Source organism: Rhincodon typus, chromosome 29 (assembly GCF_021869965.1).
Source record: "Rhincodon typus isolate 14 chromosome 29, sRhiTyp1.1, whole genome shotgun sequence".
NCBI classification, from domain to species: domain Eukaryota; kingdom Metazoa; phylum Chordata; class Chondrichthyes; order Orectolobiformes; family Rhincodontidae; genus Rhincodon; species Rhincodon typus.
The window spans coordinates 13188602-13212447 of record NC_063360.1 but is presented as its reverse complement, the minus strand read 5'-3'; the positions used below and the strand labels follow the sequence as shown (position 1 = coordinate 13212447).

The window sequence follows — 23846 nt, the reverse complement described above, 5'->3', positions numbered from 1 at the left end:
TGAAGAAGGGTCCCAAACCGAAACGTCAACTTTCCTGCTCCTCTGATGCTGCCTGGCCTGCTGTGTTCCTCCAGCTCCACACTGTGTTATCTCTTAATAAATGCCCAGTTGTCCATAAAAATTACCTTTAGCCAATCCCCATCTTTGGACATGTAGGATTTTTGGAAATCTGACTACATCTAAACAAGGTCTTTTGATACGTCCTCCATCAAACTATGCTTGAAATATTTATATGTACTGTAAAGCAATTTTACATCTAAAGTGTAATCAAATCATGTGTGAAATGTTTTAATTGCTATCAAAATATAAATCCAATTTGCTGGAATGGTTTCTTGCACTCTGTGAAGGAATCCATTAATCTAATTTGAATGATGTCTTAGTTTATGATTGTAATCATTAGGGTCAAATATTAAAAATATTGTTTTTGATTTTAATAATTTTTCCATTTGTAGCATTCTATGAAAATTCTATCATCTGCTATAAATTTCTTTAAGAATAAGGTTTGCTGTATACCAAAGACTTAAATGAACACACTTTAAAGAAAGCAAAAGCACTATGGAACGTACTGCTTTGATATTGTCAACTTGTCCTTGTATGTACAGGCTAATAATTATGCTGTGCTGTTAGAATTAGAATTAATAATGACTAATAAATATATACTTTTGTCTCAATGTGCTGTTTACAATCTAGTACTGTGTATTAGAGGCTAGATTGTGATTCTCAGGGGTTTTGAAAACATTAACTACTGTGGTATCTTCCAGTGATTGTAGAAATCAAATATTTACTCTTAACTTGTAACTATTGTGAAAACCTATGTTACCTCGTGCTTTTTTTTTTCATATTTTACCTTATTTGTGGGAGTCTATTTGAGCAATTGACTAGGAAAATGAGAATGCCAGTAATCAAGATAAAATTCACTCAGCTTTGAAACTGGTTTTAAAAGAAGAATTGGAGTAAATACATTTCCAATTGAGTTCAGATAAAAGGTCATTGACCTAAAACTTTAATGCTGTTTTTTTTCTCCACAGATGCTACCAGATTTGCTGAATAATTCCACTATTTTTTAATCTTAATAAAAAATGAGTAAGTTCCATCCTAAAAATGTAAATTGAAGAATGACAAAAAAGGGAACATATTCATGTCGATCTTTTGGTTCCCTGTGATAAGACATGAAAAAGAAATTAAAAATAAGCTTCCACAAATAAAGCTTCTGGGATTTCTTTGTTCTAGGATAGTTTATTTTATATGTTGACAAATATTGAATTTTGTGTACATCTTTTAAAATGTCATTTATTCTAACGGGTTAGAACAGGAAAATATACTTCTCAACTCAGGAAAACCACTTCACCTTATGCAAAGCTTCAACTATAAAAATGTGATTTATCCCTTACCTCCATCTGTCTGTTTTGTGTTCACATTTCTCAATTGTACTGGTGTCATGTGACTGGTCACTAATGGTTTACATTTTATAACAACAAGTTGTATTTAACCATCTGTACCTTTAAAGGAATAAAAATTAAAACATAAGATTTGATGATATTGATAATAAACTAAAAGTTCTGCCTTTTCCCCCCAATTTCACCCTTCGCCTATTTGTATAAATGTGTTCTAGTTTTCCACAACAAAGCATAGTAGATGTTGACAATCTGAAGTAGACGGTCTCAGTATTAAACTTTATGATAAATGTGTTCTAGACCATGCACCCATTATATTTTACCACAGCTTTATTTTTAAAAAAAAAATGTTTTTTAATGGAGGTGATATGGGCATAGAATATGATAACGTTATTGTGATAACTGTTTTCATGAGACCATTATTGACTGCTGCTATGCAGTTGGGTATCTTGCTATGGCTTTTCTGTTTTCCAGTTAAGCCGCCTGACAAAACATGGGCAAATATACTTTGTAACAGATACACATCAACACATGAAACTCCATTTTAAGTGAGATGTTCATATCCTTCCACCAATGTGAACAGTTTCCACATATCCATTTGTTCTGATCTTTTGTGATTTGAGAATAAGTCATAGAGGTATTCAAACATTCCTCTGAGGAAAATGGTCTCAACTTATCCAGTGTTTGTAAGTACCAACTCTTCTAATTTCTGAAACAGCTTGCATGACGCCTTTTTGTGCCATTTTAAATACCTTGTATCTTTCTGCAGGATTGTAGTTGTGATTGGACCAGTGTTATGTGCAGACAGATTCCTTGCTTTTCTCCTTTTATACTCGTTTTGATAAACTGCAGGATGACATACCCTTTATTAAACACTTTAAGTCTCTCTTACCATGTTCAGTTATTTATGCAAGTTTATGTCTAGGTCCCTCTGCTGTTGCACAACCTTTAGATTTGAGCTATGGGTTGGATCGAAGGGTCTTTTTCCACGCTTGTGACTGTGTCATGCCCAGGAGGCTGGAAAAAAAATCCTTTAACTTTCCTCCCTAATAGCATTGTTGGTGTACCTACACCAAATGGACTGCAGTGGTTCAAGAAGGAAGCTTGCTGCCACTTCCTCAAGGACAACTAGGGATGATTAATAAACGCTGGCACAGCTAGGGATGTCCTCATCCTGTAAGTGAATGAACGAAAAAAAAATTGCTTGTTTATTTTTAAAATGAACTCGTGCTGGAATGCAATATGACCTCTATCAATCACATAATGTGCAAGTTGGATAAGGTCTAGAAATTTCCAGTGGACCAAGTTACATAACACTTTTGTGGAGTTTCACACCTATAATTTTCCTGGTGGGATAGTGAGGGCACAGATCTTCCTTTTCCAAACCTGAACTGATAGCAAAGGGAGAATCATCAATCCTTGCTTTATAATCCTTGAAGTGGTATTAATAGCCCCACAATTATTTCCTATGTACACAATGGCTTCAGCCAGAGACATCAAAGGTGCCTCTTTAGGTTGTGAAACTGTTTCATCCACGAACCCTGTCACATGACCAAAACTTGTATTGTCTTTGAATAACTTTAATTATACAGTTCTGAGCCCTTATCTGACTGCTTTTAACCATCAAACCAGAGGTCAAAAAGCAGCTACAGGCTCAGATAAAGTTGCCTTTGTGTATCAACCTGTTTTCAAGCTTGACGTCCGTGAAGGATACTATATTTCCCTGAAAAGTGAACTAATTCCAGTCTAGAAGGATCATATTACATTGCCTTCAATGCACCCACCTGCATCCAAGCTCCTACAGAAAGGGATTCCTCAAAATCAGCCCACTGCAAGAATCTTCACTGGACATTAATTTACTGGACTCTTAATTCATGTGACTTAATGCCCATTTTTAACGTTATTTATAATGGTTGTTTTCCCCTTCTTGTTCTTCCTCTTATGCCTGTGAATGTGTATGTTGATAAATATTCTTCTCCCCACTTTGTTTTAACCCTCAACTGTTTTCCATGAGTTACTTAAATTGGATTTCACAAACTAGGTTTGGGGAAACACCATTTATGATTTCAAAATGGAAGATTTTTTTTTATATAAAAAAAATTCTGCTTGCAGACCGAACGACCAGGAAGTAATTGAATACATCTGTCTGGTTTCTTCATGACATCTCTTTAGTTTCTATGTCAGTATTCTTTCTACCAAAATGAGTAACTTCAAACTTTTCTGTAACAAATTTAATCTGCCATTTATCTGACCATCCCACCAAACTTGTCTGTGTCCTTTTGAAATTGTGCAGTAACCTCCTAATGGTTCATAATGCTTCCAAACTTAATATCTTCGGCAAATTTTGAAATCGTGCCAGGTACAAGTTCTTAATGAATATCAAAAAAAGCAAATGGTCTTAATACTAATCCCTGGGAAATTTCACTGTCAACTTTCCTCCAGTCTACAACTCTGTTTCCTGTCACTCACCAAATTTTGTATCCATGTTGTTACAGCCATTTGTTGTAGTTTTGCAGTGCATTGTTTTTTTTTTTCTGAAATGATGTACACATCAACACCCATTGCCCATATCAACCTTGTTTGTAGCTCAGCAAGTTAGTGAACATCATTTGCCCTTAAGAAATCCATGCTGACTTTTCTTAACTATTCCATTTGCCTAAGTGGTTAATTTTGTTTCAAATTACCATTTATTAACCTCCGTGGTGGGGAAGCTTTAAGATGACTGATTTGTGAATACTGAGTTTATCTTTACATCCTTTTGGTACAACGGTATAATGTTTATAACTGACTCTGAAGACTTCAGGAAGATTGGAAAATTATGGCCAATGTCACTGCAGTCAAAGATATCTATGGATTCGTACTGTTAAATGTACAAGTCAGCCATTAAACAACTGTGGTCTCTGGTTAAGAATTTAATGCCTCAATGATTCTAAAGACCATTTAGCAGCTTAATCTTTATGTTCCCTGTCTGCACGCAAATAAATCTCCCTTTTAAATGGATTACTGGTGTTTGTGTGCATGTTTAGTGTGTTCTTATGTTTTTCTCAGGGTAAACAGGCTTTACCTTTTTTACATCAAAAAATCTTTTAATTAGTTCCTTCATTTTCTAGTGAACTGTATTTTACTTGAAGTTTGGAAACTGCACTTTTTTAAAAAAAAAAAATGGTTGCAACTTACTGGGAGGAGTTTGTAAAAAGGGGAGCTGATCCCCCTTGCTCACCTGGTGTCAACATTATAAAAACACTTTTGGACTTCCATTTACTTTAGCCACCAATTTCTCTTCATACTTTTTCATTTGTTTTTTCAGTTCTTTGAACATGGAAGGTGCAACCTTATTTACAATTTGCATGATCCACAACTTATTTGTCATAAAGCACACTTTTTCTGCTTCATCTTAACTCCTTTTATCATCCTGCAACCACAGCTTGTTGTTTTGTTAGAGATTTGTTTGCGAATATTACAATTTACCTGGACTAAACATATTCCTAACCTATTGAAAGTGGCTTTCTAGCAGTTTTTTTTTATTCTTACTCTGGAGTCGGCCAGATTTGTCCAGGGACCTCCACTGAAAACTGCCATACCTTTTTGGGAGGCACTTTTACAGAAGCAGTGGATAAAGAGAGGGTAAGGCTGAGGGCCTTCACTTTTATGTTCTGGGAGTAGAAACGGAGCTGCAGGTGCCACCTCTACTTAGCTGCTTGGTAGCAGTCTGTGAGAAAATTCTAAGAGTGACATAAGAAAACCAAGTGCTTTGGTTGGTGAGAAGCTGCTGTTGGAAATGAGTTTAAGTAGATTAAAACTAGAAAAATGTATCATTTATAATGAAGTAGTTAAGGTTAAATCAAGTGAAAGTCAAATAAAGTTGTATGAAGTAAAGTTACTGGTAAGGTTATACTTAACCCAGGGCTAACAGATAATTTCAGTGTTACAGAATGGCAGGTCACGTGGGCCAAGTGGAGTGTACGTCCTGCAGTATGTGAGAATTCATGATCCAGTGAAGGGTGCAGAAGAGCATGCTAGGAGCAGCGCCAGGCATACATAAAAATGAGGTCAACCTGATGGGAGTTATGAACCAGGCCTACATGCATGCCAAATACCGTAGCAAGTGATAGAGCTAAGCATTTCTATAACCAATGAATGAAATCTACCACATCCAATCATGAATGGTGATTGGTAGTCAATTAGCTCACTGGAGTATGAGGTTCTACTAGTATCCCCATCCTCAATAGCAGTGGGGTAGGGAGAGACCAGCACATAAGTGCAAAAGCATTCCTAATAATCTTCACCCAGAAGTGCCAAGTGGATGACCCATCTCAAGCTCCTTCAGAGGTCCCCTGCATCACAGATGCAAGTCTTCAGTCAATTCAATTCAATCCATGTGATAACAAGAAATGGCTGGAGGTGCTGGATGCTGCAAAGACTAATGCCCTTGACAATATTCCAATAGTACTCCTGAAGGCTCTGTTACAGAATTTGCCAAGCCCCTAGTCAAACTGTTGCAGTACAACTACAACAATGGCATCTACCCAACTATGTAGAAATTTTGCCCAGGTATGTATAATATATAAAAAAGATAAATTCAACCTGGTCATTAGCCATTGCATCAGCCTATTCTCAACACCTTTGATCATTTACTGATGGTGATTAACAGTGGTTTACAGCCACACTTGCTTAGCAGTTTGCTCACTGGCACTCAGTTCCTGACCTCATTTACAGCCTTAGTTAAAATGTGTACAAAATAACTGGACATGTGAAATTGTTCGTTTTGGAAGAGAGAACAAAAGAACAGGGTATTAGTTAAATGTAGAAAAACTGCTGTAAAGAGACTTTGAGATTCTTTTGTACAAAACAGAGAAAACTAGTACATAGGTGCAGCTAATGGAATATTTGCCATTATTTCCAGGGAAGTAGAGTGTAAGAACAGGAACGTCTTACTACAATTGTACAAGGTGAGTTTTGGTCCTCTTATTTAAGGCAAGATGTCATTTCATTGGAGGCAGTTCACAGCAAGTTCAGTGGCATGATCCTTCGTATGTTGGGATTTTCTTGTGAGCAAAGACCTGGGCCTCTACTCAATGGAGCTTAGAATAGAGGTGATTTCATGGAAACATATAGAATACTTGAGGGACTTGATAGGGTAAAAGCAGAGAGCATGTTTTTCCTTGTGGGAGAGTCGAGGATCAGAGGGCATAGTTTCAGAGTAAATTTGTTGCTGAAATGAGGTGGAATTCTGTCTCTGAAGGTTGAGAGTCTTTGAAACTCTGCCATAGAGGGTTGTATGGGCAAAATCCTTGTGTATATTTAAGGCTGAGATATATTCTTGGAAAAGTTCAGCAGACAGCATCTGTGGAGAGAAATCAGAATTAACATTTTGGATCTTGTGACCCTTCCTCAGAACTCATAGTAGCTCAGAAAAAGTTTATTTCTATGTAGAAAATAGGGTGGGGGAGGGATGGGGTATAAGGAATAAATTATACGTGGAAATAGAGCCCAAAGAAAGAGATTGAGAAAAATGGGCAGATAAATGAGTGGATTGCGATCAGCGTGGAGAGTGAATAGCTACAAATGGGGACAGTTTGTTTAATAGACCATGTGATAACAAGACCTTGTGTGTTGGGTTTGGGGTAAAGACATGGGAGAACGTGCCTCAAGCCCTAAAATTGTTGAACTTGATGTTGAGTCCAGAAGCTTAAAGAGTTCCCAAGTGGAAAAAGAGGTCCTGTTCTTCCAGCTTGTGCTGAGCTTCACTGCAGCAAGCCTGAGACAGACTGGGAACAAGCTGGTGCATTGATCAGAAACATAACTGGATTTGGCACATGAAAATGTTGCTACAAGAGCAGGTCAAAGGCTAGTAATACTATGGCAAGTAACTCACCTTCTGACTCCAGCTACAACTTGATGCATAAGTCTTTGGAAATGTAGTTGGAGATCACTTAACATTGATATAACCCATGTGGTGTAACAAAGATGGATATTTCTGTAGCTTTTGATATTAGTGGTGCAAGTCAGTACCTCTTCAACAGACCAATTTTAGAAAGTAATGAGGTACTACCAAAACTTTAGATACAATCCTCAAACTGAGGAATTGGTTAGAAATCTTTTTTTATACTTCCTTTATTTTTCTACAGTCTATGTGGAATCTGGTTGATCGATTCAGCTGACAAATCAACATGACTGAGGAAATGCAGCTACTTTGGCTGGGTTCAATTAAATGGTTTTCCAACATATATTGAATTTCTCTTTCCCTCCGAGCTCATTTTCCTGAACTCAACTGAATCTCCTATACATCATTTCTAGCTAACATTGTGTGCCTGGTTGCATTGCTGCAGATTTCCTTATATATTTTTCTAGATCTTCCAGTTATCTTTTCTGTAAATATGAGAACACAGTGTCTAACTGCCCCAACACTTTTGCTTACTTTTTCTCCTGATTGAAATGCCCTAGTTGTCAAATGTTTGTCCACCCATTCTTTCACTTCTGCTTGTGACATTTTTAAAATGTCTTCCATGACTTTATATGATCCTGTGAATCTCTTTAGAAACGTGCACACATAATTCAACACTGGGGGTTCATCTTTTTGTCTTAGGACTGTTTCGTTAATCAATTTTAATGCATCTTTTGTTGGAAATGGAAATGGAAATCCCCTTTAACACTGAACTATTTTGGTATACCATATTTAGTATTTCCTGTGTAATGTGAAATCTCATTTAACTGTGTTAGTGTGGTAACCAGCCTTCTCCAAGCATGAAACAAATCTCTAACAAATGAAAGCAAAGGAAAAGTCATAAGGGTCACTGAGGTTATGATGTTCCATTGAACTGATGTCAAAGATCTGACAGGCACAAATTACCATATTATCAATGCTGCGTTTAGAAGAATAGAATGTTTTGACATTAAAAGGATTGCAAACTAGTCTTTGATGGAGTTGGGCAAAGGGACAGTAGTCATCCTGATCTCAGCCTGTGGTCATTGGCTGAAAAGGGTGATTGATACAGTATAGATAATGAGACCCCATAATAAGGTATATTAACAGGAGTAGCTGAAATGTGAAAAAAGAGAGGGGCCACAAGATTGTGTCATACCTTTTCGAAGAAGATTAGGAGTTTTACTGAAGAACAAAGACTGTTACCATCAAAAACTCTAAAATGTCAGGGATGAACACACCACCATTCCAAATTGTAAAAGTCCATAGCCTCTTTCGCCATTCTACAGAATGGCTTCAGAATTGGAAAAGTGTTCTCATTTCTTACCCTTTAGTTAATTCAACAAATAAAGGAAATATATAATGTTTCATACTCTGCTGCTCCTTAGCAAACACATTAAACTATCTAAAAATTGCTTACAAATGGTTGACTGCTTATATTTGATAACTGTGGTAATGAACCCCCAATAGGTAGCAGACAATTGCATGGTTTAAAGCAACAATGCATGCCTTCAAGGCAAAAACTCAAAAAAGAGCAGTCAATCATGGCTAACAAATGAAGTTAAAAATTGTACACAATTAAAAGCCCGACAAAGTTGCCAAAAATAGTTGTAAATCTGAGGATTGGGAATATTTTACAATACAAGAAAGGAGGACCACGAAACTGATCAGGAAAGGGAGAATCGGTATGATTGCAATTGAGCAAAAATTCTAAGAATGAGCTATAAAAGATTCTACAGGTACGTAAAAAGGAAATATTTGACAAGGACAAATGTAGGTCCATTACAGGCACAGGCAGGAGAGCTTATAATGGAGAGCAGGGAAATGGCAGAGAAGCTAAATGATTACTTTGTGTTTGTTTCCACTGAGGAAGAACAAGAAATCTCCCAGAAGTAGAGATCCAAGTGACAAGATAGAATGAGAAGACATAGGAAATCACTATTAGTAAGAAGTTTGAACTGGATAAGTTAATGGGACAGAGGGTTCATAAATTCTCATGATCTGATATTCTACATACCAGAGTGCTGAAGGAGGTGGCTATAGAGATATTGATGCCTTGGTGATCATCTTCCAAAATTATATAGGTTTTAGAATGATTCTTGCAGATTGGAAACTAGCAAATATTACTCCACATTATAATACTTCCTAGTTTGTGAATGATAAAAAGCTAAGCAGGAATATGTTTGTGAGGAAGATGTGAAGTGGCTTCAAGAGGATTTAGACAGGTTTAGAACATATAGATCAGTACAGCACAGTACAGGCCCTTCGGCCCACAATGTTGTGCCAACCTATTATCCAACTAAGATCAAACCACCCTGCATACCCTACATTTTACTATCCTCCATGTGCCTATCCAAGAATTGCTTAAAAGTCTCTAAACTATCTGACTCTACTACCACTGCCGGCATGCCCACCACTCTCTGTGTAAAGAACCTACCTCTGACATCTCCCCAATACCTTCCTCCAATCACTTCAAAATTATGCCCCCTTGTAATAGTCATTTCTGCCCTGGGAAAAAGTCTCTGACTATTCACTCTATCTATGCCTGTCATCATCTTCTACACCTCTATCAAGTCACCTCTCATCCTTCTTCGCTCCAAGTAAAAAAGTCCTAGCTCCCTCAACCTTTCCTGATAAGACCTGCCCTCCAGACTAGGCAGCATTGTGGTAAATCTCCTCTGTACCCACCCTAAAGCTTCCACATCTTTCCTATAAGGAGGTGACCAGAACTGAACGCAATATTCCAAGTGTGGTCTAACCAGAGTTTTATAGAGCTGCAGCATAATCTCGCAGCTCTTAAGCTCAATTCCCCACCAATGAAAGCCAACATACCATACGCCTTCTTTACAACCCTATCAACTTGGGTAGCAACTTTGAGGGATCTATGGATGTGGATCCCAAGATCCCTCTGTTCCTCCACACTACCAAGAATCCTGCTATTAACCCTGTATTCTGCATTCAAATTTGACCTTCCAAAATGAATCACTTCACACTTTTCTGGGTTGAATTCCATCTGCCACTTCTTTGCCCAGCTCTGCATCCTGTCAATGTCCCGTTGCAACCTACAACAGCCCTCCACGCTGTCCACAACTCCACCAACCTTTGTGTCATCGGCAAACTTACTAACCCACCCTTCCACTTCCTCATCCAAGTCATTTATAAAGATCACAAAGAGCAGAGGTCCCAGAACAGATCCCTGTGGAACACCACTGGCCATTGAGCTCCAGGCTGAATACTTTCCATCTACTACCACCCTCTGTCTTCTATTGGATAGCCAGTTTTGTATCCAGACAGCCAAATTTCCCTGAATCCCATGCCTCCTTACTTTCTGAATGAGCCTACCATGTGGAACCTTATCAAATGCCTTGCTAAAATCCATATACACCACATCCACTGCTCTGCCTTCATCAATGTGTTTTGACACATCCCCAAAGAATTCAATAAGGCTTGTGAGGCATGACCTGCCCCTCTCAAAGCCATGCTGACTATTTCTAATCAAACTGTGCTTTTCCAAATAATCATAAATACTATCTCTCAGAATCCTCTCAATAATTTTCCCACCACAGAAGTAACACTGACCAGTCTGTAATTCCCAGGATTGACATTTGCCACCCTTCAATTATCTGGTACTATTCCAGTGGACAGTAAGGACTCAAAGATCATTGCCAAAGGGGCAGCAATCTCTTCCCTCGCTTCCTGTAGTAACTTTGGGTATATCCCTTCTGGCCCAGGGGTCTTATCTATCCTCATGTTTTTCAAAATTTCTAGGAAATCCTCCTTCCTAACATCAACTTGTTCGAGCGTATCTTCCTGTTTCATGCTGTCCTCACAAACGTCAAGGTCCCTCTCACTGGTGAATACTGAAGCAAAGTATTCATTGAGGACCTCCCCTACCTCCTCTGACTCCGACTCCGCTCACAAGTTCCCTCCACTATCCGTGATTGGCCCTACCCTCACTCTGGCCATCCTCTTGTTCCTCACATAAGCACAGAACGCCTTGAGGTTTTCCTTAATCCTACCCGCCAAGGCTTTTTCATGCCCCTTTCTAGCTCTCCTAAGTCCATTCTTCAGTTCCTTCCTGGCTACCTTGTAACCCTCTACAGCCTTGTCCGATCCTTGCTTCCTCAACCTTAAATTAAGCTTCCTCCTTCCTCTTGACTAGATGTTCCACATGTCTTGTCATCCAAGGTTCCTTCACCTTACCATTCCTTCCTTGCCTCAGTGGGACAAACCTATTCAGTACTCACAGCAAGTGCTCCCTAAACAACCTCCACATTTCTGTCGTGCATTTCCCTGAGAACATCTGATCCCAATTTATGCTCGCAGTTCTTGCCTAATAGCATTGTAATTCCCCCTCCCGCAAATAAATACTTTCCTTCTACTTCCGTCTGCTCCTATTCCTCTCCATAAGGATAGTAAAGGTGAGGGAGTTGTGATCACTATCACTGAAATGCTCTCCCACCGAGAGATCTGACACCTGGCCTGGTTCGTTGCCAAGCACCAAATCCAATGTGGCCTCCCCTCTAGTCTGCCTATCTACATATTGAGTCGGGAATCTTTCCTGGACACACCTGGCAAAATCTGCTCCATCCAAACTATTTGCTCTAAGGAGGTTCCAGTCTATATTAGGGAAGTTGAAGTCACCCATGACAACAACCCCATTACTTCTACACCTTCCCAAAATCTGCATCCCAACCTGTTCCTCAGTGTCTCTGTTGCTACAGGGAGGGTCTATAGAAAACTCCTAATAAAGTGACTGCTCCTTTCCTGTTTCTGACTTCCACCCATACTGACTCAGTGGACAAACTCTCCTCCACGACCTCCCTTTCTGCAAAGTGAGAAGCAAGAATATGGCAGGTGGAATGTAATGTAGAAAAATGTAAGTTTATCCGCTTTAGTAGAGAAACCAATATGTAGGGAATTTATTAAATGGTTAGAGATTGGAAGGTGTAGATGTACAAGAAGGGCTTGGATGCCCAAGCCAATAATTCTCTGAATGCCAACAATGTAAGTACAGCAAGCTGTTGGGAAGAATAATGGACTATTAGCCTTTATTGCAAGAAGATTTGAATGCAGGAGTAATGAAAGCTAGTTTCAATTATATGGAAGCTTGGAGTACCATGCGCAGCTTTGGTCTCCTTACATCAGGAAGGAAATTATTGCCATAGAGGGAATGCAACAATGGTTCACCAGTCTAGATTGAGGGATGGTAGGAGTGTCCTATGAAGAGAAATTGGGCAAACTGGGTGTATATTCTCTAGAGTTGTGAAGACTGAAAGTGATCTCATTGAAACCTGTGAGATATCTAAAGGGATAGACAGAGTTAATGTAGGTAAGATGATTCCTCTGGCTAGGGAGCCTAGAACTAGATGGCACAATTTCAAATGCCATTTAGGACTGAGATGAGGAGATTTAATTTTACACAGGGCGTTGTGAATCTTCAGAATGGAGAGTTGCGGAAGTTCAGTCTTTGAGTATATTTAAAGTAGCGGTTAATAGATACCTGATTACCAATGATATAAAGAGTAATGGGGATAGATTGGTTAAAAGTGTTCGATCACAATGAATGGCAGAGTAGGCTTGATGGGGATCTCTGCATCCTTTTTCCTAGCTACTCTAAACATTGTGACACAAAGGTCACTGATCCTTAAGTGTTTCCTGATTGACACTTGATCCACTTGGTCCACCTCATTCCCAAGAAACTACTGTAGCAATGTTTCCTTTATTTTTGGACAGGGAACATATTGCTGTGGAAAATATTCTCCTTAATGCTCTAGGAGTTTTTGCTAATGTCTGCTATTGTCGACCACTAAGCCACTTTATATTTGGATAATGTGGGTCCACCATTATAACTACTGTATAATTCTTGCATTTCTTTGTAAATTTTTGCAGATTTGTTCCTTTATACCTTTCAGATGAGTTGCTGGTCAATAGACTACAACAAGAAATGGACCGCATCTCTTACGTTTCTCGCACCTCTGCCCTCACATCGCCTCCCCACAACAAAAACAAAGACAGAATCCCCCTTGTCCTCACGTATCACCCCACTAACCTCCGGATTCAATGAATCATTCTCTGCCACTTCTGCCACCTGCAATGTGACCCCACAACCAAAGAAATATTTCCCTCCCCACCCCTATCTGTCTTTTGTAGGGGCCGCACTCTCTGTGACTCCCTCGTCCGCTCCACACTCCCCACTACCCCCGGCACCTTTCCCTGCGACCGCAGGAAGTGCTACACCTGCCCCTACATCTCCCCCTCACCTCCAAAAAAACCTTCCACATCAGACAGAGGTTCACCTGCACATCCACAAATGTGGTGTACTGCATCCGCTGCTCCCGATGTGGCCTCCTTTACATTGGTGAGACCAAACGGAGGCTCAGAGACCGCTTTGTAGAGCATCTGTGCTCTGTTCGCGACAAATGACAACACCTTCCAGTCGCGAACCACTTCAACTCCCCCTCCCACTTCTTGGACAACATGTCCATCTTGGGCCTCCTCCAGTGTCACATTGGCACCACCCAGAAACTGGAGGAGCAGCACCTCATTCCACCTGCGGAGCCTACAACCCAATGGTCTCAATGTGGACTTTACTAGTTTCAAAATCTCCCCACCCCTGGCCTCATCCCATGACCAATCCTCCCTCTCATCCCCACCTCCTTGACCTGGCACAACGTGTCTGTCTTCTCTCCCACCTATCCACTCCTCCACCTCATTGACCAATCCCCACCACTGCCTACATGCACTCACCTATCACCATCCCACCTACTTTCCCCAGCCCCACCCCTCCTCTATTTATTTCAGAGCTCCCTTCCCCCTCCCCCATTTCTGAAGAAGGGTCCCAACCCGAAATGACAGCTTTCCTGCTCCTCTGATGCTGCCTGACCTGCTGTGTTCCTCCAGCTCCGAACTGTGTTGTCTCTGACTCCAGCATCGGCAGTTCTTACTATCTCTACGTAATTGAACCTTATCTATAGCCAAATCGAGTCTGTCCTTGACTTTCTGGGGCATCTTCTCTCTAGTATTGGGATCGTTTCCTTAATACTACCGTCATTTGCTCCTTTTCTTTCCCAAGCACCTTATTTCAAAGAATATTTAATACCCAATCCTGCTCTTCTTTGAGCCAGATTTAAGTTATTGTTACAACATCATATTTCCATGTGGTTTTCTGTGTTTTCAACTCAGCAGCATTATTTACCACATTCCCATACATGTAATATAATGTAAATTTAGACCATTACTTTTGGCTTTTACAGTTAAAGCACTTAATATCTTACTGTTGCTTGCATCTACCTCTCTCACCTCATTTCCAAGAACTGAGTCCAGCAATATGTCCTTTCATATTGGACTGGAAATGTGCTACTGTAGGAAATTTTTCAACACACTCTAGGAACTCATTTCCCTCTCTGGACTTTAGTTTGCATCTTGCTATCTCACATTAGTATTACATCTTGGTTCCACTCTTATCAAATTATTTTAAACGCCCCTCAACAGCGCCAGTAAAACACCCCACAGAACACTGATTCCAGCGCTGTTTCTAGGCAACCTGTACAGTCTCTACAAATTGCATCTCCCTGGAAATGATCCCAATGTTCTATTAATCTAACACCCTTCCTCCTGCACCAACTCTCCATTCGTATGTTCATCTGCTCTATCCTCTTGTATCAATACTCACTTGCATATACCCCAAAGTAAATCAATGATTACTCTTGTTGATATTTCTAATTTCTTTTTAAGTCTCTAAATTCTGATTGCAGGACCGTCTGTGTCATTAGTTATATGTAATAATTGGTGTTATATGGGCCACAAACATGAATGTGGACAACTTTATTGGTTTCTATGAAATGTTTTCCTTAATATTTTCAATCAAGCTCTTCAGCATTGTTATTACACACTTCTGGAACAGGTAAAAGTTGAACCTAGGCCTTCTGGCTTAGAGACAAAGACACTACCACTGTGCCACAAGAGCCCTCCTTAAATTTTGTCCTTTGCTTTCCTCTTGTTAAACTGCTGCCTCTTGGCGTGACTGGTTCTATGAATGCTGGATGTTCTCCACAATTCTGATTGTATTCAAAGATCTTCAGAGATGAATTAATTGGCTGGAGTGTCACAGACAAACCTGACCCTGCTGTCAAAGAGCAGCTAGCTGCAATTAATAAGTGGAAATCCTGGTTTATTTCCTTCTCTTCTCTCTAACCTGGGGGTACTGACACTGCCTGTCCTGTCACACCAAAAATGATGTGAAATTATATGAAGTTATCAACCTTGGGACAACCGTACGTTACATGGAAAAAGCTGATAGTGAAAGGAAGTGTGCACTCATGGAGTTGCTTGACATCTTACTGATGCGAGATTGTTGAATTGAATAATACCTTCCTGTCAATGGCACAGAAAAGTTTAAACAATTGGCTTGCAATTGGAGTATGGGAAGATTAATTTCTATATTGTTTTAATAATGCTATAAATGATATACCATGGCCAGAACATTTGTATAAATCTCTCTTATTAGAGAGAGACAACTGGAGATGGTTTAATCTGACAGTCACCATACTTTCAGGTGAGGGGAAACGTTGAAAAGGAGGGTCATTCATGGTAATTTCAGCCAGTGTGAGAACTGATCCAACTGTTAGCATCACTCACCAGCCCTCCAGCCAACTGAGTTAAACAACCCCGCAATACTTGTATATGCTTAAATGTAATACGAGAAAGGATAAGATGATATATAACTTGGTTAGGATTTTTAAAAAAACTCTTTACAGTGTATTATTCACCTAAACTGTAGCCTTTGAGACTCTGGGGAAACTTAATGTATAAAATGACAATTGTATAGAATAGCCAATAGAAGGTTTCAAAAGTGGCTTTTGAATCACAGTTATGCATGAATTATGTGAAACTATGGGGTGTGAACAGGATGTGAGAATTTAGATCTGTAGTTTGTTTAATGTAATTCTAAATGAATTGGGCATATGTTCTCCATTAGAAAGTTTGGAGTTTTATCTGGGTATACGTGCTCCAAGCTTTGATTAAAGATGAAATAAGCAAACTAAGTCTTGCTGGTTGCCCAGTTGGGTGATGGATTAGATTGGCTTCCTCATCATGGAATCGAATGAATGGTTAATTAAAAATACAAACAGAGGCTTTAAATAAAATTGACTGGATTATATTTCACATTTTCCAGAAATGCTACTCATGATTAAACCATCCAGAGATGTGCTTTGTGCGACCCTGGTCATAACAATAGATTCTAACTCCCTACATATACAGCTCATTATTTTTCATGTAGAAAATAGAGATGCGTTTGAATTACAACCACGAGCAAGTGAAAATAACAAGTGCAAGTCCTTGTTTCTATTCAATACTCAATCTTCCTCATGCATTGCTATCAACTGAAAACTCAAACTGGAAAAAGTTATTAGCAACATCACTTCTGTCTTCACCTAACAAACCACCTCTCAAACCCCAGTCACTAAAATAATCTGCTGAAATATATTTTCTCAATTTTTTTCCCCCACATAAAAGTGCACCTTGGCTTCAGTTTCATGGTTACTTGGTGCCTTCTGGAATCTTGATGATGGTCCTTTGTTTACCAAAAACATACTTTATTCATAAAATTTGTAAAAATGCATTCTAAGATATTTCAACTTGAATATTACAATATTAGCAAGAAAATGTCATTTATCCCCATACAACATGTTCCACTTGATACAACTGTATTACACTTAATGCTTACAAAATATATTCTATGCCAGATAGAATCCCCAAGGGCAAAAACATTTCAAAGTGGAAATTACAAAAATTGCAATAAATATAAAAATCTCTATACACCATGTAGGAGCCAATTACTGCAGATGCTGGAATCCACACTGAAAACAACAAATGCTGGAGATCACAGCAGGTCCGACAGCATCCATGGAGAGAGAGCAAGCTAACGTTTCAAATCCAGAAGACTCTTCATCAGAGCTGAAGTGAAATGTGGAGGGGACAGCAATTATGCTATAGTTTGGGGGTGGGGAATGGTAGGGGTGGAGGAATGGTAGGATGTTGATAGTTCAAATAGGGTGATCAGAATGTGAGAACCTTATCAGAAGAATCAACATCTTTTCTCCACCAGCACCCTACACCCACCACCCCCACATCCCCCAACCCCCCACCAACTACAATATAAATGCTGTCCCCTTCACACTTCAGTTCTGATGAAGAGTCATCTAGACTTGAAACGTTAGCTTGCTCTCTCTCTATGGATGCTGTCTGAGGCGCTGTGATCTCCAGCAATTTTTGTTCTCTATATTCCATGTCTTTTTAAAATATAAAACCACTTTTTTCTAATCAACCTATTCAGAGATGTTATTATACACCTCTGGAGCAGGTGGGACGTGGACCCAGGCCTCCCAGTCCAGGGTTAGGCACATCATCAAATGCACCGCTAGAGGGCTATAACGTGTTTTACTCTGAGATGCTGAAATAAATTTTCAGTATTTTTGACATACAATGTACATTCTTGGTAAGGAACATAGCGTGAAGAATTCATAGTTTCCAGCCCCTTGTTGAATTATAGCTGAAAGGCATTAGACAACAACTTTTCCCCATTGCGCCTCTGTGCGTTTGCCCCAAGCTTTAATGTAACCTTCAGGGTAGGTCTGGCTCTTGGAATATGCCAGTAGGCAACACTTGGTTGAGGTCAACCCCTTGCACTAGAAGACCAACGAGTTTCGGATAGGCTAAAGAAGACTAAGTTGATGGTCCTGCATGGGCAGTGATGTTTTTCTAAGTTTGCATCCCTGGGAAGAGCCTGTAGAACTAGAATCCTGCCTCATGGAGCCGCTTGGAATAAAAGTCAACAAAAACGATTGCATCTCTCTCCATACCTTCTTTACAAAGGCGCATTCCACAAGGAGGTGAATAATAGTCTCTTCCCCATCACAGCACCTCGACAGCAACAATCGTGAGAGTCAATAGCATAGGCATCAGCAGACTACTGATTGCAGAGCACATAGGTGAATGTTTTATGTCCATGTAAATAGTTACAGCATGAGTATTATGATAGTGACAGAGCAGGAGTTTCTTCTCCTGCCCTACCCCCACCCACCTATAGGAGATCTGTGAGCTATAGTGCCCTTCTAATATTATACAGGTGAGGATCATCTTGTGTCTTTCCTTCGTTATCAGAGTGCATTTTCTTATAGGTATACAAAGCAACTGGGGAAGGACAAGAAAATAGTTTAAATTTAATCAGTTTAGATATTTGCTTACATCAGGAATAACATGTAACTGCAAGTAGAGGAAAAGCTGAAGAACAAGAGTGAAATTTGGAGCAAGAATGGTTTTATAAAGGAAAAAAAATGAAGCACAGTGTGTTTTTTAATTCAAAACTGATAAGCCTTGGAGAAAACTTTGTGCAATATACAGCTTCGCCCTCAACTCGTTAATGTGATAGCTGTAAACATTCTTCCTCTGTGCAACTACTTAGTTACGGAGGGGTGGGTCCTTTTAAAATACTGGTCTGCCTTCATTCCTCAGATGCATAGGCCTGAGACCATTATATTATAGTATTCAAAGGTTAATGGTGGATGACTCATGACTTTAGAAACAGAGAAGGTGAGATTAGTACCAAAAAAATGTCCTGCTGATAAAAACAGATTGATTAAAATGTTGATTTTGTTTGCGATGTTAAGACCTGTGAAATCAAGGGGACCAAAACGGTGCTCAATCTTTTGCTCTCTGCTCTCTACAAACTTGTTATTATACTGATGTAAACTCCTTTATTTCTTTAATACCAGCAGTGTATTTTTATTGGAAGTTTTTTTAATATCATGAAATGGTTAAACAGTTTTCAGTCCTTTTGGCTTGCGCTTCTTTGTAGTCACTAAACCTTTGCAAAAATTACTGACTAAATTTAATCATATCTTAATATTGACTTATGTGAATTCCTAGGTCAGTGCACAACAGCTGCATCCTTTTGATGAAATATATCTAATAGTTTAGAACAGCCATCAAAATAAATCATATGTGTCATATAAAATGTGCTCTGATCACCAGCAATTGTTTAATTGCTACTAGAAGAAAATTATGGTGACCGATTATTGATGATACACTCAGCAGGCTGTCAGATGGAGGTTATGTTTACAACTTAAGCACATCATTCAAATAGGGAGACCAGGAAGATTATTAGGTCAAAAGGTCAGAAGGGGTTAATTTAACTACTGAACATAAAAGAAAACAATTAAACTTCAACTGAAGCACTGAGTGACAGCATCTGGATTGGGAGCTTTCCAGAGAAATATAACATTGTAAAGATTCTGTAAAAATAGCATGATTTACAAAGAAATCAATTCAAGAGCATCCAGTGAGAGTAAAGGCCATTGAGTCCATCAGGAATTCTGAAAGGGTGTCATTACTAACTAATAACTTATAAAAAACAAAATTCTTGTAGAGCATATAACTGGGTTAACAGCAAGTGTCAAACAAGATCAGATGGACTTATAGTTGGGGACCCCTGGTGGTCAGTCAGTAGCTAAATGTACAATTCCCCGGTTTATATTGAATCCAACTTTCTGAAAAGGCATCATGTATTATATCTTCTACATTCTGCATAGCACTGTTCCTTTCTCCAACATTGCAGTTCAAATTAAGGCTCACGGTTGGTCTTTTATTTGGATTCTTTTGCAGTCAAAACTAAGTGATTACGTCTTTTGTCAGGATGACAGCGAGAGAGCTATAGCTTATGGAGACCATCTTAAGTAATCAATAGTAAATGGGTAAACAGGAAAATGTATTAGTAGTCACCATGGTCTTGCGGTGTTTGATTGAAAGCCTTTTGGGGATCAGAATGGATTTTTTTTTTCCATAAACTATCCTGTTTCTTTTTGCGTTTTTCCCAGGAGATTGTTGACTTCAAGAGGGTCAGAGTTGACAGTGAACTGAAGATGGAACAGTTCCATGAATAGTGCTGGAAGTAAATGTGTATGATGTTTAACAATGACAGGATTCAGCTTGTGGTTGTGATACCTTCCAAAATCAAATACTTATTGAGGCTCGTACATGAAGAATTGCTTGTTCATTAATTGTTGGCAACTGGATTGGTAATGTGCAACTATGTTTGAAATTGAGCTAATGTTTTCAGTGCTGCAACCTAAATAGTTTCTTTCGATAAGGATTACTTGTATTGCTGATACAAATTCATGATTATGTGTTGGAGCTTATCCTAAGAGGGCATCAGATAATTACTTATATAGAAACAATACTCAGATTAGAAGGAAAAGGCAGGAGATTGGTATTAAGTTAAAATGCCCAGAGAGCCAGAGCAGACACAATGGGCTGAATAGCCTCCTCCTGCAGAATAACAATTCAATGACCACAATTACCATATAGCAGAAACAAAAAATAGGGTTTATTGCCAAGAATTAAGTACTGAAAACTATGTTTTGCTTTCTAGTTGTAAATATATCTAGTTATAAATAGTTTTTAAGAATTATAGATATAGATATCATATAGATAGATATGGATAGATAGATATGGAATCATCATATAGGACAGCAAAAAATGCACTGGACAGACTTTTTACAAATTTGTTCATGGGATGTAGGATGTCATAGCTAGGTCAGCATTTATTGCCCAGATTGTAGTTAAGAATCAACTATACTGCTCAGGTATAGGGTTCACTTAGACAAACAGGAGGCTGGAAGAACACAGCAGGGCAGGCTGCATCTGGAGGAAAGGAGCAGTCAATGTTTCGGGTATTACCCTTCTTCAGAACTGGTTATGGGGGTAGTGGGGACTGCAGATAAAGTGGGGGGGTGGAAGTTAGTAGAATGGTGGTGATAGGTGGGCACCGTAGTAGGTACGACTTGGTTGGTTGATGGGAAGGATGAATCTGGCTGGTAGCTGGAAGGGAGGGTCAGTAGGTGGGATGGAAGGGAGCCGGAGAGTAGGTAGGAAGGTTATTTGAAATTAGAGAACTCAATGTTAAGTCCTCTGGGCTGTAGGTGTTGTTCTGCAAATTTGCAATCTGATTCACTGAGACATTGGAGGAGGCTGAGGATGGACATGTTGGGTGGGGGTGTTGAAATGGGTGGTGACCGGAAGGTTAGGCTGGCCATTTTGGGCTAGGTGAAGTTGCTTGGAGAAATGGTCACCTAGTCTATGTTTGGTCTCACCGGTGTAGAGAAGACCACATTGGGATTACCAGTTGGAGGAGATATAGGTGAAGCTCTGTCTCAACTGGAAGGACTATTTAGGGCCCTGGATGGAAGTTTGTAATGCAGAGTGATGCCAACAGCATGGGTTCAGTTTCTGCATCAACAATGGTTACCATGTAGGACTGTCTTTCTCAACCCCTTCCCCTCACTAAGGTATTGTGACCCTCAGTTAAACCATAAGATAAAAGAGCGGAATTAGACCATCGTGTTTGCTCTGTCATTCAATCATGGCTGATATGTTTCTCAACCCCATTCTCCTGCCTTCTCACCATAACCCTTTGACCCCTCACTAATCATGAACTATCACAGTGCGGAAAGACAATAACCTAGTCTCCACAGCCTTCCATAGATTCACCACTCTCTGCCTGAAGAAATTCCTCCTCGTTTCAGTTCTAAAGGGTTGTCCTTTCACTGTCAGGTTGTGCTCTTGGGTCCTAGTCTCTCCTACCAGTGGCTCCTATGTTTGGCTTTGGCCACTATGGGTACCTTGTCCCTGTTAAATTGAGACATTCAGACAATGAAGGTACAAGGTAACTATAGTAGCCCAAGCCAAACATAGACACGCACAGGAATTCCTAGAGTCATGATTCTCCACCCATACTTCAATCAACAAACATATAGAATTGGACCCCATATACCAACCCATATGGATCAAAACCGGAAATGGCAGTACTCCCCATAATGAACCAGACAGCATAAAATCCAAGCGGAGTAGAATAACGTCGCTCCATAGGAGGCTCCACTGATGATGTCACCTAGCATGGTGACAAAACATCTGAACAAAAACAAGCCAGCTCAGTCAGCAAGTCAACAACTTCATCCACAGCCCAAGCTACAGATCTTTCCCAAAACTTTAAAGAAGTAAATATGAGAAGAAACACTTCCATGTACACCGCCTGGTGGTGTGGTGGCGAGTTCAATAGAGGCATTCAATGAAATAATATGTAGTGAAAGGATGATATAATTATAAATATGTTATACTGCTTATTTGGATGGGCTGAACGGCCTGCTCCTGAACCGTAACGATTCTGGTTTGGAGTGCATTTAACGGAATATTCCAAAACCATCTTTGCCGCTTAAAACTTTTAAATTCATCTGCGTTTTCGATCTCACCTTTTCAAAGGTTAGCAGTTCATAAAGCTAATTTTGATCGATTGTGCCGCTGATTATTATCCTGCTGTCAGTTGCCATTTTGCATTCTACTTTCTCGATCATTTTTGTACAGAGCATTTGTTCTTCAGTTTCTGTTTCTTCATTTAAGAACAAGTTGTGCTTTATGTTCAATTTGAAGTGTGTTTGAGTCTGACTGATTCTAGTTCCGGCCCAGCTCAATCGTTGCCATGGTGATACCTCGGCCTCTCTTGCCTCGTTGCTCCTTGGCGATAGGAATTGTGGGAAGCTGATAAGATGGCGGCGTCGGTGCTGGAGGTAGTGCTGAGCTGCGATGCCGGAGGTTCTCTATGGAACTGCAACGTCTGGGAGCCGCGCTCGGGGACCTCGCTCACCACCTATCGTGGCGGCAATACCTCGGCCCGTGGCCTGTGTACTCTCGCTGGCGAGTACCTCCTGGGAGCGCAGCTCGGCAAGAACTACATCAGCGTGTGGGAGCTGCAGAGGAAGGTGAGTAACTGACAGGGAAGGAGGTGTCTTACCGCTAGAGATTCAGCGAACTTCAGGTATTTGTTACCAGATCCCAGGATCAGCAAGCGGGCCTAAACTTTAACCGTCCGGAGTCCATTTGACGCCAAACGCACATGTTACTGGTCCGTCGCTCTGTAAAGTCACTTGAAGTTATTTAAAAATTAGAAGTAGGAGCAAGCCATTTGCCTTAGAGTCTGCTGCGGGATATGGATAGATTAGGTGAGTGGGCCAAAGCTTGACAGATGGAATATAATGTGGGGAAATGTGAGGTTATGAATTTTGGCGGGAAGAATAGAGGAGCTGGATATCGTTTATATGAACACTGCAGAAAGCTACAGAACAGAGAGATTTGTGAGTCCTCGTCCACGAATCACGAAAAGCGAGCATCGAACTTCAGTGCTTAATGGCGAAGGCAAATTGAATATTGGTGTTAATTTCAAAGGGAATAGGGAGTGCTGAAACTGTACAATGCAACTAGTTGGACCACAGCTGTAATATTGTGAACAGTTTTAGGCCCTTATTTAAGGAAAGATATGCTGGCATTGGAGGCGGTCTAAAGAAGGTTCACAAGGCAGATACCAGATATGGAGGCAACAAGGTGCAGAGCTGGATGAACACAGCAGGCCAAGCAGCATCATAGGAGCAGGAAGGCTGACGTTTCGGGCCTAGACCCTTGTCAGCCTTCCTGCTCCT

General features: G+C 39.9%; 1 protein-coding gene and 1 long non-coding RNA gene across 2 annotated transcripts in view; one reads left to right on the top strand and one right to left on the bottom strand.

Annotated features, from left to right (window-relative positions):
• LOC125486468 overlaps window positions 1-22829 on the bottom strand; it is a 31210-nt gene extending 8381 nt beyond the window's left edge. Inside the window, exons 1-2 of the long non-coding RNA XR_007265126.1 lie at window positions 22626-22829; window positions 1392-1499 (exon numbers count right to left, since the gene is read on the bottom strand). This is a non-coding gene — a long non-coding RNA (uncharacterized LOC125486468). The remainder of the gene's footprint in view (window positions 1-1391; window positions 1500-22625) is intronic.
• Window positions 22830-22886: 57 nt separating this feature from the next.
• Window positions 22887-23846, top strand: part of wdr18 (WD repeat domain 18) — a 165524-nt gene continuing 164564 nt past the window's right edge. Inside the window, exon 1 of the mRNA XM_020534000.2 lies at window positions 22887-23132. Within this exon, the coding sequence (XP_020389589.1) occupies window positions 22920-23132 (213 nt within the window). The 5' untranslated portion in view covers window positions 22887-22919. The remainder of the gene's footprint in view (window positions 23133-23846) is intronic.